Below are 12378 nucleotides of genomic sequence, written 5' to 3' on the forward strand. Positions count from 1 at the left end.
GAGGCCGCCGGGACAAGTGCAACGACAAGTTGATTTGATCACCGTCGCGGAAACAAACCAGTAGTTTTTTAGCGCGAAACGACAAGGGCCAGAGGGCCGGTTCGATGGCAGATCAGATCCAGCCAGGCCCGGCGGCCTCTGCACGGGAATGACAAGGAGACGGAGGACGCGTTGGACGTCCCAGCCTTCTGGGTTCCTCTCTCTCGCTCCCTCTTAGCTCGGACGCATCGACTTGGCCAAGCCAGATTTCCCTTTCCGGATCGTTTCGTGTTTCCCCATCCTCAGATTCGATAGGTTTGGGAATCGGAAAGGGTCGGGATCTAGACGCATGCAAGCCCGGCAGTTCCGCTCTGTCTGCCTGGCGATTTCTTTTTTTCTTTACCTGTCTATTTCCTTGATACGGTGAAAGTCATGGGCCGTTTTCGTGGTGCATGGGCAAAAGTGGCTTGCAGATGAATGATAGTCGGGCATCGCCAGCCTGCATTGTCCCATCGATGCGAGCCCCCCTGCCCCTCTCTTTAGTCGATCGGGCAATGGTTTTTCCCCACACCACCCACACAGTGTCACAAACGGGCCTGCCTATTTTCTTATTTGCATCCCATTTCTGCAGCAGGCAGTCCTCTTCGCAGAAAAAGCATAAACCACAAACCACAAACCACCCGGCCAAGACCACGATGGAGGGTGGCCCGGCATGACGCGGCGCACTTTGGCCGTTGACCGGTGTTGGATTCGTGGCTAGCCGCGAGCGGGCGGAGGAGGTTGTGGTGGGTAGCATTCGGCATTGAACCATTTTGCCATCCATCCTGCCCGACCTACCCTCGACCCTGTGCTCCAGCTTCACCCCTCCGTCATGGGGGAGGGCTGGGAGGCTATTCGCCTGCGTAGATGCACGTCTTTGGGGCCGCACAGCAAAAGACGCAGCCCCCAACAATGAGCAACCGACGGTGGACAATGAGTCGGGTGCCGACCATGGTGGTGCATGGACCTACCCAGCACTGGACTACCCGCACTGGGCTCGAAGCGTCGGCATATGGCGGCATAGCCGTGGGATGCGGTACACTTACATGGACACCACAGTCCATCCCAGTGCACAAGTGCTCGGTTCTGTGCTTCTCTGGTGCGTGCCAACCAGCCAGCCCGAAAACGAGAAAGCCCTCCCCCCGGTTCCCACAGACCTGGGTTAGACATGCCGACCGGTCGTCCCCAGAATGTGCGACCAATGGCGAGATCGAGCTAGGGGATTGTTTCTCCTTTCTTGTTTTGCTTTGCTTTTTCTGCTTATGTTGTGCTGCCCGCTGTCGTGTTACTGTTTATCTGTCGGGCTGGCTTCTGCACCTGGGGAGAGATGGACAGAGATGTGGCTGCAGTCAGCGCCAGGGAGTTCCTGGGGTGTTAGTTCGGATCACGGCAAACGCCACAAACGGCCGCCCTCGCCGTCCTTTCTGGTCAGGTCGGCAATACTGTCCTCGACGGACATGTCCTCGGCTGCCCTCCCCTCTGTTCGTTGAGACACAAGTGGACACTGCCAGCCCCTGCCGTCTCCCCTTTTCCGACAAAATCGGCGATCGATCCGTTTCCTGGCGTGTTTACTGGCCGAGACGGGGGAGTGGGCGGATTTCATGTTGGCGGTGCAAAAACCGGGGCTGCCCTGCGCGGTCGGCGGCCTGAACCGACTGCTTCAGTCCGTCTGCCTCAGTCCGTCGTCCTCTAGCCTGCGCGTTTGCAAAGTGCCTGGCGGCCATCCATCCAAGATTAAGGTTTGCGGCTTTGCCCCGGCGGTGAGCGCATTCAAGTGCTTTGTCTGATTGTCGACCGGCCATGGTTTTCCTTTTGTGTGGTCTTGGTCTCGCACTTGCAGCAGCAATAAGCGAGAACAAACGCCGCCCAGCCCAACCCCACTCAACGTGCCGCCCACCACCCCCCAAATCCGGGCTAGAAGAGTCTTTTTTTCAGCTTGCAATTACCAGACAGGACGTCTAGGACAGCCAGCCAGTCAGCCGCGTGCTTCCCAGCCAGGAACGTCACTTCCACTTCCAGCCGACACCGCCAAGACCACACACCCCACCAGGTACACACACAGGCAGGCACACAGACAGGCACACACACAACCCCACACCTACCCACCAACCCACATCGCACCTCCCACCTCCCACATAGCTGCCCATAGAGGGGAAGGAAAAGCCCTACACCACACAGGTACCTACCAGGTACGCACATAGCAGCTAGAGCCGACGAGGGGCGAGATGGAGGGGAGGGAGGGGCTGCTGCGGCATCGTGTCTGCAGGGAGCAGGCCCACTAGCCATTGCCTTAGCCAACAAAACAAAAAAGACCCTGCGCCAAGCATCGCATCTGCCTCCCCAACCAAGGTAGCCCCGGCAGAGGTGGAGGTAAAGGGCGAGGGAGAGTGAGGGGCGTGTGTCTAGGAGGCGGCAGGAGCCAACCTAGGGGAGCAGCTCAACAGGGTTTGTGCTTGGACGTGTGCATCGTGCTTGCTGCTGCTACTGCTGCTGCCGTCTTTGTCTGTACCTAAAGGAGCAAGCACAGCACAGAGCTCTCTCGACGAAAGCAGCCCAACCGAGCTCGCACTGATTAGGCAGGGAGCCATCCATGGACGTCTTGCATGGCCGTGGTTACATGTCCGAACTTGCACTTATCTCTTGTTTTCCTCGGCCTTTATTCCATTTTATCTGTGCCTTCTTTATCTCGCCCGCGTCCAGCAGCAATCTCCCAAAAGATAAAAGGCCGTCGTATCTCCTCCCGATCTCGTTCCATCTTCTAGCCTGCCTCGTCACGAATCCGTCCCACCACCTCCTCCATCCCTCCCCCTTGTGCCGACCTCGATATCGGGCGATACCAAGAGCCACCCATCATCCATCATCCATCTTTTATATATACCACCCACCTCGCAACCCTGTGCAGGCCACGCTTCTTCCACCACCAACAGCCTCCTACCTCCTTGGATACCTGCCCTACACCTCGCTTGCTTCATAGCTACCTACTTCTATTTATTGTACTATACCCACTCACATTCACAATGGCTTGCTACTGTGCAAACTTCTATGTAAGATCCCCGCCGTCGTCCCGGCCCAGGACTGCTACAAGACTCCCTAGACTAACCACGAACCTCTACCGAAAAAGGGCAGCGTCAACTGCCACAACCAAGTCTCCAGGTTTGGCGACAGGTGTAAGCTCTGCATCGTGAGTTCAACTATCTACCCCTCCTTCCTTGTCCCCTGCCTCGTTACGTTACTTGGCATCCCTCTAACGATATTTGCACAAACCACAAGGCCCTCAAGAGCGGTGCCTCGATGAGCGACGGCCTGCTCCACAACGAGGCGGCGGACCAGTGGGTGAAGACGTCGCGGCCCGACGACATGTCGACGCGGTCGCGCCACCACGACGCCCTGTCCCTCGGCGGCGCCCAGCACAAGCACCAGCTGCGCTCCGACATGCGCTACGGCAGGAAACAGTGACTGCGCCACGGCCGCGCGTGGGAGCAGCTCCGGGCCTGGGGCGGGCCTGGGGGAGGCCGCACGCCAGCGCTGCTGCCGCCTCGACGACCGCTTCAAAATCGCCCCCTGCCACCTCTACTACACCCTCGGCCGGCGGCTGGTAGCTCCGACAGCTTCGGCCCGACATACCTATCTACGTTTTCCAAAAGCTATTCGACCCAAACAACATAAAACAAAACGAAACAGCACGGCATGCGAACAAGCGAGCATGACATAACATGGGCGGGCGCGATGTAAGGTGCGCCTCACGCTGTCCTGGACGCCTGATGGCTCCATGGACAGGCCCAGCCCTAGACCCACGACGTCACATTCACGGCCTTTCCTTTTTCTCTATTACAGCCATTGTAAAGACAAGCCTCCTCATCTGCGTGCGGGCTTTACTCTTTTCTTCTTTTTCTCTCATTACATTTTTCTTTTATCATTATACACGATTGCAGTCGTGGCTCCAATACAGTGAGCAATGGGAGGGATGTCGGGAACAATCGGGTTGACAGGAACCGAGTCCACAGGACGCAAATACAAGTCAAGTCTGGTGTTATTGTATCTTTGTGTCGTTCCCTAGGATTAGTGACCAACTTGGGAATGGTCCAAAGTGGAGAAATATGAGTTGGATCTCCTTTGACCTGGCGCTGGTCGTCTAGTAACAAGACAGAGAGAAACCAATTGAAAAAAAAAGAATAAAAAAGTCTCTTCATTATGACAAACAAACGTACGCTCCGATGTGACCCGGCCGCATAAGCACACACGTCTTTTAACTTTTGTGGCTCGAACATGCCTGTGCCTGGCGCTGCAGGAAGACGGGCAATTTTAAGAGAGAAAGAAAAGCTAAAAAGTGAACGAACGAAAAAAAAGAGGAGCGCAGGTGGTGGGCCAGTCGGAACAAACGCGGCTGGACGCTACGGGTGCAACGTCCTGCTTTTCTGTTGCGTGACAGCCGCTCTTGGCAGACCGGCGACGGGCAGCATGAGGTGGCTCCCCCACCCCGCCTTTTAGTCAGTAGCTGAGCTGTCTAGGTAGGTACATACCTCCCCTACCTCGATCCTGATGGCGGTGGTGGTGACTGACGGAACGAACCAAAAGGGGCAGCCCGGCCGCCGGTCACCAGTCACTCGCCGGCAGGCAACGCATTTGTGAAGCTTTTATGTCATGGCTGGTTGCCAGGTCTTCGCGTTCTCGAATGCCATTCTGACAAAAGATGACAGCACAATGAACTGGCAGGGACCCCGGGTACCTACCTACCTACCCAGGTATGAATCCAGCCGCATTCCGAGCGCGGGGAAGACGGACAAACGAACCCCTGCGGTGTCCCCCGGGCGTTTGCGCTCCGGTCCCCGGAGACAGCAGGGCGGATCCAGGTTTTGATACTCGGCCGCCAGCAACCTCTCCCCTCTCTGGAAAGCCATTCATTGCGACGCTACACACACACACACACACACACACACACACACACACACACACACACACACACACACACACACACACACACACACACACACACACATCCGTGCTATAGAGGATGTATAAACCGGCTCTATTCTTCGTCCCCTTGATGCCTGTTGACCTAGCCTCCCCGGTCCCGGATAGCCCTTTGCGGCACTCCCGGGCGTTGGCTGGGTGGTGGGGCTGGGCGTTCCCGCCGGGCCCTCCGCTGCCGCCGCCGCTAGTTTGATCCTGTCGCTAGCCTCGTCGCTGCCGGCGACAAAGGTTGCGCGGTACCGGAGAGGGAAGAGGAGAAGGGGGGCGATGGCAGCGCTTCTGCGGCATCGATCTCGATCGCAGCCATCGACCGGCCGGGCTACATGGGTAGGTGACCCGCCCACCTAGTTTTGCCCGGGGTGAGAGAAGGGAAAGAAAGAAGAAGAAAAAAAACTCTACCCTACCCCTCTGAAGGTATCGGAAATTCTTTCCTCTTTTCTGTCGCCGGTTCAGGGAGGAGAGGGGAAATTGCAGGGATCCGGTCAAGCGCTCGTTGTCGCCCGTCCTCCGCCTGCCCACCACCCTACGATACCGTGTGATACATAGCTAGGCAAAAGGATAAGGCAGGAGAAGTGCGCAATGACATAATAGTTTTTACGTCAATGTGCTCGCGCTGAGGGGAACTTGGCCCAGGTACCCTGCCGTCGCCTGCCAGGGGGGTGGGTGCGATGCCGTTGTGAGAATGGGGCTAGGGGCACATGACAGCATGCCATATTCGCGGGGACTAGATTGAGGTGGGACTCACCACTGGGAAATGTTGAGGAAGGTTAGAAGGCATCACGTGGCACAAGGCATGGCGGTCAGATGAGGAAGACTCAAGTAACAGTTGAAAGTCGGCGTTTGTATTAGATATTAGCGCAGTTTTCTGCTTCTATACGCGCCAAGATGCTTTTTTGCCCCTCCAGAATTCATTACCAAAAACTCCATCAAAAGGAGTGAAAAGAGCAGTGTGAGACATGTCATTCTAAATGCATTAAGCTAAGCAAATGACCTCTCTCCATGTTCCTTTTCTCGTCCTTTCCCCGTGTTATTCGAGTCCCAGACTCCCGAGGGTATATGGCATTGGTTATAATTAGAGGAGGGGGGCTCACGGGCTCGCCATGTAAAGACAAAAATGAAAATCAGAAGATGCTGGTACATGTAGTAAAGGAAACAAGGAAAGCCAAATAACCGTGAAGGGCCACACCATAGAGATGCTGCCTCGTGTCGTTAAAGGATCGTCAAGAATATGATGGTGGGGACGACAGTCCCATATGCAAAAGTGTACTAGTACACGGGAACAGAATTGCCGAGTGCTCGCGCCCGCGTCACGCTACATCCCCTTACAGGAGAGCGGCGACGGCCATGGCGGCAAAGGCAGCCAGGCCAGCAGCGCCGACCTGGACGCGGCCGCCGCCGGCAACCACAGGGGTGGTGGTAGTAGGCTGGGCGGGGGTGGCACCGACCGGGGTGGTCTGACCAGGGACGACACCAGTACCGGCGGGGCTGGTGGAGGTGGTGGGGGCCGGCACGACGGCGCTAATCGGGGTGGTGATGGGGATGAGACCGACAACAGCGGTCGAAGAGACGCCGGAGGCGGTGGTGAAGCCCAGCTTGGGGACGGTGACCGAGGTGTTGATGGTGACGGTGGAGCTCGAGCTGAGGATGGTCGAGCCGTCGTCATCAATGCAGGGCACGACGGTGGTGGTCGAGAGCACAATGGTGGTGACGGCGGCCGGGTTGGTGCTGGTGGGGGCCGGGGTCACGGTGATGTAGCTGGTAACGGTGGGGGCAGTGACGATGGCAGGGTTCTGGGGGATGTGCGGAGCGCAGATTCCCTGGTAGAAGGTGACGGCCTTGCTGATGGTCTCGTCGCTGGCGCCGTGGGCGTAGAAGCACTGGAAGACGTTCTCGGCGAAGGTCTTGTCGGGGCAGTAGCACGCGGTGTCGGTGTTGTCCTTGCAGCCAAGCTGGAAGATCCAGGTGTTCAGGCACTGGGGAACGACATCGGGGCAAGGCAGGGTCTCGACAGGGCCGGCGGGGGTGGTGGTGGTGCCGGGAGTGACGGTGGACACGACCGACGAGATGACGGTGGTGGTGGTCATGGAGTAGACGGTGGTCGACACCGGAACGCTGACAGTGACAACAGTGGTCTTGGACTGGCCAGGGCAGTCAGGCTTGTTGTCGCCGCAGCTGATGATGGTCGAGACAGAGGTGGTGAAGACGGTCGACGTGCTGGGGAAGACAGTGGTGATGGTGCTGGTGGTGCTGGAGACAGAGGTGCTGGAGACAGAGGTGGTGGTACCAGGAGCAGTCGTGCCGGGAGCGGTGGTGCCAGGAGCAGTCGTGCCGGGAGCGGTGGTACCAGGAGGAGTCGTGCCGGGAGCGGTGGTGCCCGGGGCTGTGGTGCCAGGAGCAGTGGTACCAGGAACAGTGCTGCTGGAGCCGCTGGAGCCGGGAGCAGTAGTACCAGGAGCAGTAGTGCCGGGAGCAGTAGTGCCGGGAGCGGTGGTGCCAGGGGCAGTGGTTCCCGGGGCAGTGGTAGACGTGCTGGAGCCGGCAGCAGGCTGGGTGCTGGTGGCAGGAGCAGAGGTGGTAGGGCTAGTGCTGGTGTTGACGGCAGGCTCGGTGCTTGTGGTGCCAGGGGCAGTGGTGGTGACGGCAGGCTTGGTAGGGGAGGTGGTGGGGGGCCTGGTGGAGGTGACCTTCGGGGGACCGCAGTCGAAGTCGATGCTGGTGACAGTGATGCCACACTGCGGCTTCGGCTTGTTGGGCTGGGGAGGGTAGATGATGGTCACGTTCTGGGCACCACCGCATTGGGTGTTCTTGATCTTGGAACCACCCTTCTTGCAAGGGGCACGGTGACGGCAGAGAGAACCGTCGGGCATGTCGTAGTGGAACTCGAGATCGCAGTCGAACTCAGTCGACACGTGGATCTTGTCCAGCGAGAACTTGTCGGGCGAGCCGAACGAGGGGCATTTGGGCTTCTCAGGGAAGCAGGTGCCGCCGATGACCTTGTTGGGGGTACGGCGGTCGAACTGGCCCCGGCGCTTGAAGTTCTTGTCCTCGGAGCACTCCCAGCCCTTGAACTTAAACCTATCGTAGTTGTCGACGTTGCCCAGGGGCATGTCACCCCAGTTGAATCCGGTCTTCTGCTTCTCCTCGCACTTGTTGTCGGTGTTGGACGGGCAGGTGAAGGGGTTGGCACCCTTGAAGGTAGCCGAAGCCCCAGCAACCAGGGCCAGAATGGTGACAGACTTCATGTTTGCGGTGTTGGTTGTGGATTTGGTTGGGTTGTTTGTTGTTTTCAAGAGTTGGAGACGGAAATATGGAGCTGTTGAGCGAGTGTAGCTAGGTCGATAGCAAAAGTGTTGTGGTGAAAAAACCAGTCTTGCTGATAACGAAGGGAGCAAAGAAAGCGAATGACTTTACTCAAGAAGTGAATCTGTTGTAGAATGGATGATGAAAAGGAAGACGGTAAGAAAGGGGATTCAGGGACTGCTAAAGAGCATGAGGAGAGAAAGGAAACAGAATGAGCGGTTGGACGAGGAAGCCAGACGGCTATATAGAAACGACGGTGGTGGTGTAAGTGCCCTTTCCGTACCGGGCCAGAGACGGCTACGGCTCCTCCTCGTCCAGCAGGGAGAAAGAACCCCGGGCAGGTGGCTTGGTGTGGGTGGCCAAGGACAAGGGCCCAAGGACAAGGGGGGTGGAGGGGCCAACGGGCGGGCCTCTTTGTCCCCTTGTCGTCGGCCCCCTTGTCCAGTCCCTTTTTTGGCATCCCCACGCAGCATTTGGTTCCCAAAGGGGCGCGAGCGAGTGACCGCAGCCAGGAGCTGTCGACTGATTTCCGTCTTTGGGCCGGCCGCGCCGTGCTCCTCTCTGCCCACACCCCGGGGGAGAGATGCCCGCCATGCCTTGGCTCGACTTTTCCTGGTGGAGGAGCGGCAGATCCTCCCGCCGCGCGCGTGCGGCGATGTCCACGGCCACCCGCCGCGTGCTCAGGTCGCCGCCTCTGGCTGTCACCTTTGGGTGGTAGTGTCTCTCCCCTTGGCCTGTGTCTTTTATTTGCCGCCACTAGCAACGCCTCTTTCTGGCTGCTGGTTGGCCTCTTGCTCGCAAACGGGCGCGGAGGCGGTCGTTGACGTGCGGCGCGAATCGCTGGCCAGCGCCCCAGCGCCAGAGAGGCCTGGGACCTATCGAACGGACGGTCGGCAGCCTCAAGCGCTTTCGCCAGCGCTTTTCTTGGCAGCCCAGTCATAGCAAAGCCGGGGGGGCAGTGGAGCGCGCGGCTCTGACCTCTGTCGTGGGCTCCTCTTTTTCTTTCGCCAGGGGTGTTGCCCCATTATTACCCCACCCACCCACACATCTGCTCGATGCTAGCACGAGCCATTTTTTTCTTTTTCTTTTTCCTTCTCTACCAGTTGTTTGGCGGCCAAGCATCCGCTGGTGCGGCACGCACTTTAGCCAATTATGGAAGCCTGGCTGTGTCGGCAGCAAATATCGTGCAACTCGAAACGGCGCCGCAAACGCCTCAGGGGAAACTTCTCGTATCCTTTCCGATGCCACTCTCCTGAGGCAGCTGCCGGGCCGGGAAGCAGGGGAATTGTGCAGACTCCTTTGACTCCTGCAGTCAAAGACGGACGGCAAAGACTGACGGCACAGTCACAACGGCAATCTGACGTGCGGCGACCGCGGGCTGTTTGCGCCGTCGACGTAATCCCCTTTGATCCCTTTTTGGAGGGGCCACGCGAAATTGGCAGGCGAATAATAGCACAAAAGCACCTGTGCCGACAAAGCCGGTTCTCCGTCTTACGCCCTATGTTGCCTGGCCGTCGGCGCCCAGCGCTACCATCGGCGCCCACAGCGCTCAATGTCGCATACGCTTTCATAACATTAGCGAGCCACAATCCCGCTTATTCTCCGGCTGGTGCAAAGCCCCTCTGCCAATGGTGCAGCACCACGCAGTCGCTCTATCGTATCCGCGGCTATGAAATGCCCGAGGTGGGTTCGCCCCCTCTGGACCCTGGACCAGCGCTGCAAAGTGCTCGAAAGAAGGAATTCGAAATCACGGAAAGAGGTCACACACGGACATCGCCTTCCTTGGCAGGATGAAACCGCCACAGCCATCTTGCCATCATCACCCAATAGTCAGAGGAGAAAAATAGCAAGAACAAAAGCCCTCTTTGCTGGATACGCTCAAAGAACCGACAAACACGAGGAACCTGAAACGTGCAGAAGTCACTGGCCGCCGTGATGGTGGGTGGCATGTGGGTCCCTTTTCAGGTACTGTACCGAGCAGCACAGAGGCTGCTCAGCCACTCCGATCCGCGCTAATGCAGGAACCCACACAGAGCAAATCGGGATGGCAGACCCAATGATGCGATCGTCCGGGCCGGCGAGTCGCTGACAGCTAGTCGTGGCGCCCAACCATGTGCTGTTTGCGGTGACAAGAAGTGGAGAAGCCTTGAAAATAGCCCGGGATCTGGAAAGGAGCACCATTACAGTATGTTAAAGGAGCTTCTTGGGAAGGTAGGCACACAGGCACCCCCATGACAAAATTATTGGCACCGCAAAAAAAGGTAGGGTGGAGGGACGCGAAGGTTCGAGGGTCGATTTAACGGGGTTGGGAAAGGATACGCCAGCCGGATCTCTTGGAGATTCCAGCCCAACGAAAAACAGCATTGTGACTGTAAGGACGCTTTTCTGAATCAAAGAAATCGCATATAGATTGCACGCGTGTTTTACTAGGCGTTGAGAGCTTTTTAGGCATCGTTTTGAGGCTTTGTTGTGACGTGGTTTGGATTGAAAATGGTGGTTTAGTGGGAAAAAAATCGAATTGCGGTGCCAATAATTTTGTCATGGGGGTGACAGGTTACACATATCGACAGGGTCTATAAACAGCCACGCCATCTAATTACTATGTACCTGGGCCTGATCGCGGGACCGACGACGTAGCCCGGCCATCGCGATCTGCGCGCGTGGGCAACCGAAAGGGAGACACGAAGGGGCACCCATCGCAAGCGACATTCGAAGCCATCTCCGGAGTCTGTCCCCTGGAGCCCGATGACCCAGCGATTCACTAATCAATCTCCATTGCGTGCGCACCATGCCCGCTCCACCCCGCCCAGGGCGACCCAGCCTAGGCGAGAGCCGCCCCCCTCCCCACACAGGCTGCAGAGCCCGATTTGGACGCTGCATGAGGCCTGAGCGCTTCCTCCTCTCTCTAGATGGGGAACGTTGCATGGGAGACTGCCACGCCCGTCACCTGGGCAATTTGCTGTCACCTTTTTCGGCCTCTCTCGCTTCTCGCTGGACCTCGCGCAATGGCCCGCTCTCGATAGCTTCGATATCCACCTCGGTGAGCGGCGGCGGTGTGCCTATCTATGTAAGCTCTTTGCGGTCTTTGACCGCCTGGCGCTGGGCTGGCATTTGGGCATGGGTCCAGTGCAATGCATGGGACAGACATGCCGAGGCATTCACAAGCGCGCGCGTGTGCCGCCTGCCTTCAACCCGTCGGGCAGTTTTCCAGCTTCCTTTTTCACCGGGCTCTTTCTTTCATGTTTCAACTGCAACCCCGAACCCGATTGGGCCTCTGTAGTGGTAGCCAAACAAAGGTGGGGTCCGTTTCAGGCCTTTGCACCTACCGGCGAAGGTCACCACTGTCGGCCAATCGTGACCAGGAGCTTTCCCAAAGCGGAAGTGCGAGAGTTCGTGAGCACTCGAGCTTGGACCCGCAACAGCGGACAGGGTCACCTCATGTTCAGGGCGGGGGCCCCATGTCACGCTCAGGCACGCCTTCCGTCAAGCCAGGCGTCGTCGCTTCCACAACATCACAATCGGACCGGTGTTCAAGCTTTTCCCCTCTGACTCGAACCACACACAACTGGGGCCGTTGGCGATGGCGCTCCTTGGACTCTCTGCCCTGCCCTGCCCTGTGCCCTGCCCGGGGCTCCCGTTTTTCTTCTCCAACGTCGTCTTCCGTAGGCGTCGCCTCTGGTGGGACCGCTGTGACCACCACCACCGATGGCCGGTTGACTAGCCCATCTGCCAGCGCCTGGTGGATGCCTTCTGTCACTTCCAATTTCCCATGGCCTGTGCGCTGTGTCAAAGCTCCCTCGTCGCCCCCGATCAAGATGTCGTTAGCAAGGCTGGGCAGGCTCCAGGTTCCAGGGGGAGGTTCCTTTTCTTCTTCCAACGCCAAATCGAAAGACGTCGAGCGCGATATTGTACTTTTATGAATGCTCGAATCCATGCTTCCCCTAGCTTGCGATCTGAGTATAGCCTGTGAGGAGGCCGCCTTGGCGGGAAACGAAGCCCCCAAAAAAAGATCGACGACGCATGAACCGCGGAACAGGGAAAGCTTTTGTTGGCTTGGCCCCTCTTCCGTGGCTCAGCAGCCCCCCCCCC

At 58.0% G+C, this 12378-nt stretch overlaps 6 protein-coding genes across 6 annotated transcripts; 4 read left to right on the forward strand and 2 right to left on the reverse strand.

The window, feature by feature from the left end:
* Nucleotides 1–1586: 1586 nt before the first annotated feature.
* Nucleotides 1587–2155, reverse strand: GGTG_11382 (hypothetical protein; the record flags this gene model as incomplete). Its single annotated transcript, XM_009229268.1, has 2 exons — nucleotides 1587–1932; nucleotides 2121–2155. 2 exons carry the CDS (start codon nucleotides 2153–2155, stop codon nucleotides 1587–1589), a joined length of 381 nt encoding a protein of 126 aa, XP_009227532.1.
* Nucleotides 2156–3035: 880 nt separating this feature from the next.
* On the forward strand, nucleotides 3036–3474 carry GGTG_11383 (hypothetical protein; the record flags this gene model as incomplete). Its single annotated transcript, XM_009229269.1, has 3 exons — nucleotides 3036–3062; nucleotides 3140–3199; nucleotides 3289–3474. The coding sequence occupies 3 exons, from the start codon at nucleotides 3036–3038 to the stop codon at nucleotides 3472–3474; spliced, it is 273 nt and encodes a 90-aa protein (XP_009227533.1).
* Nucleotides 3475–4719: 1245 nt separating this feature from the next.
* GGTG_11384 (hypothetical protein) lies at nucleotides 4720–5182 on the forward strand (the record flags this gene model as incomplete). The annotated part of the gene is made up of 2 exons (XM_009229270.1): nucleotides 4720–4740; nucleotides 5027–5182. 2 exons carry the CDS (start codon nucleotides 4720–4722, stop codon nucleotides 5180–5182), a joined length of 177 nt encoding a protein of 58 aa, XP_009227534.1.
* An 808-nt stretch (nucleotides 5183–5990) lies between these two features.
* GGTG_11385 (adhesin protein Mad1) lies at nucleotides 5991–9222 on the reverse strand. Its single transcript, XM_009229271.1, has one exon. The coding sequence runs from the start codon at nucleotides 8229–8231 to the stop codon at nucleotides 6312–6314; it is 1920 nt and encodes a 639-aa protein (XP_009227535.1). The 5' UTR covers nucleotides 8232–9222; the 3' UTR covers nucleotides 5991–6311.
* A 147-nt stretch (nucleotides 9223–9369) lies between these two features.
* On the forward strand, nucleotides 9370–10585 carry GGTG_11386 (hypothetical protein). Its single transcript, XM_009229272.1, has 2 exons — nucleotides 9370–10238; nucleotides 10323–10585. The coding sequence occupies exon 1, from the start codon at nucleotides 9442–9444 to the stop codon at nucleotides 10081–10083; it is 642 nt and encodes a 213-aa protein (XP_009227536.1). The 5' UTR covers nucleotides 9370–9441; the 3' UTR covers nucleotides 10084–10238; nucleotides 10323–10585.
* Nucleotides 10586–10935: 350 nt separating this feature from the next.
* On the forward strand, nucleotides 10936–12297 carry GGTG_11387 (hypothetical protein). The gene is made up of 2 exons (XM_009229273.1): nucleotides 10936–11356; nucleotides 11652–12297. The coding sequence occupies exons 1-2, from the start codon at nucleotides 11078–11080 to the stop codon at nucleotides 12207–12209; spliced, it is 837 nt and encodes a 278-aa protein (XP_009227537.1). The 5' UTR covers nucleotides 10936–11077; the 3' UTR covers nucleotides 12210–12297.
* Nucleotides 12298–12378: the final 81 nt, after the last annotated feature.

The sequence above is a fragment of the Gaeumannomyces tritici genome (assembly GCF_000145635.1).
Source record: "Gaeumannomyces tritici R3-111a-1 unplaced genomic scaffold supercont2.7, whole genome shotgun sequence".
In the NCBI taxonomy this organism is placed as follows: domain Eukaryota; kingdom Fungi; phylum Ascomycota; class Sordariomycetes; order Magnaporthales; family Magnaporthaceae; genus Gaeumannomyces; species Gaeumannomyces tritici.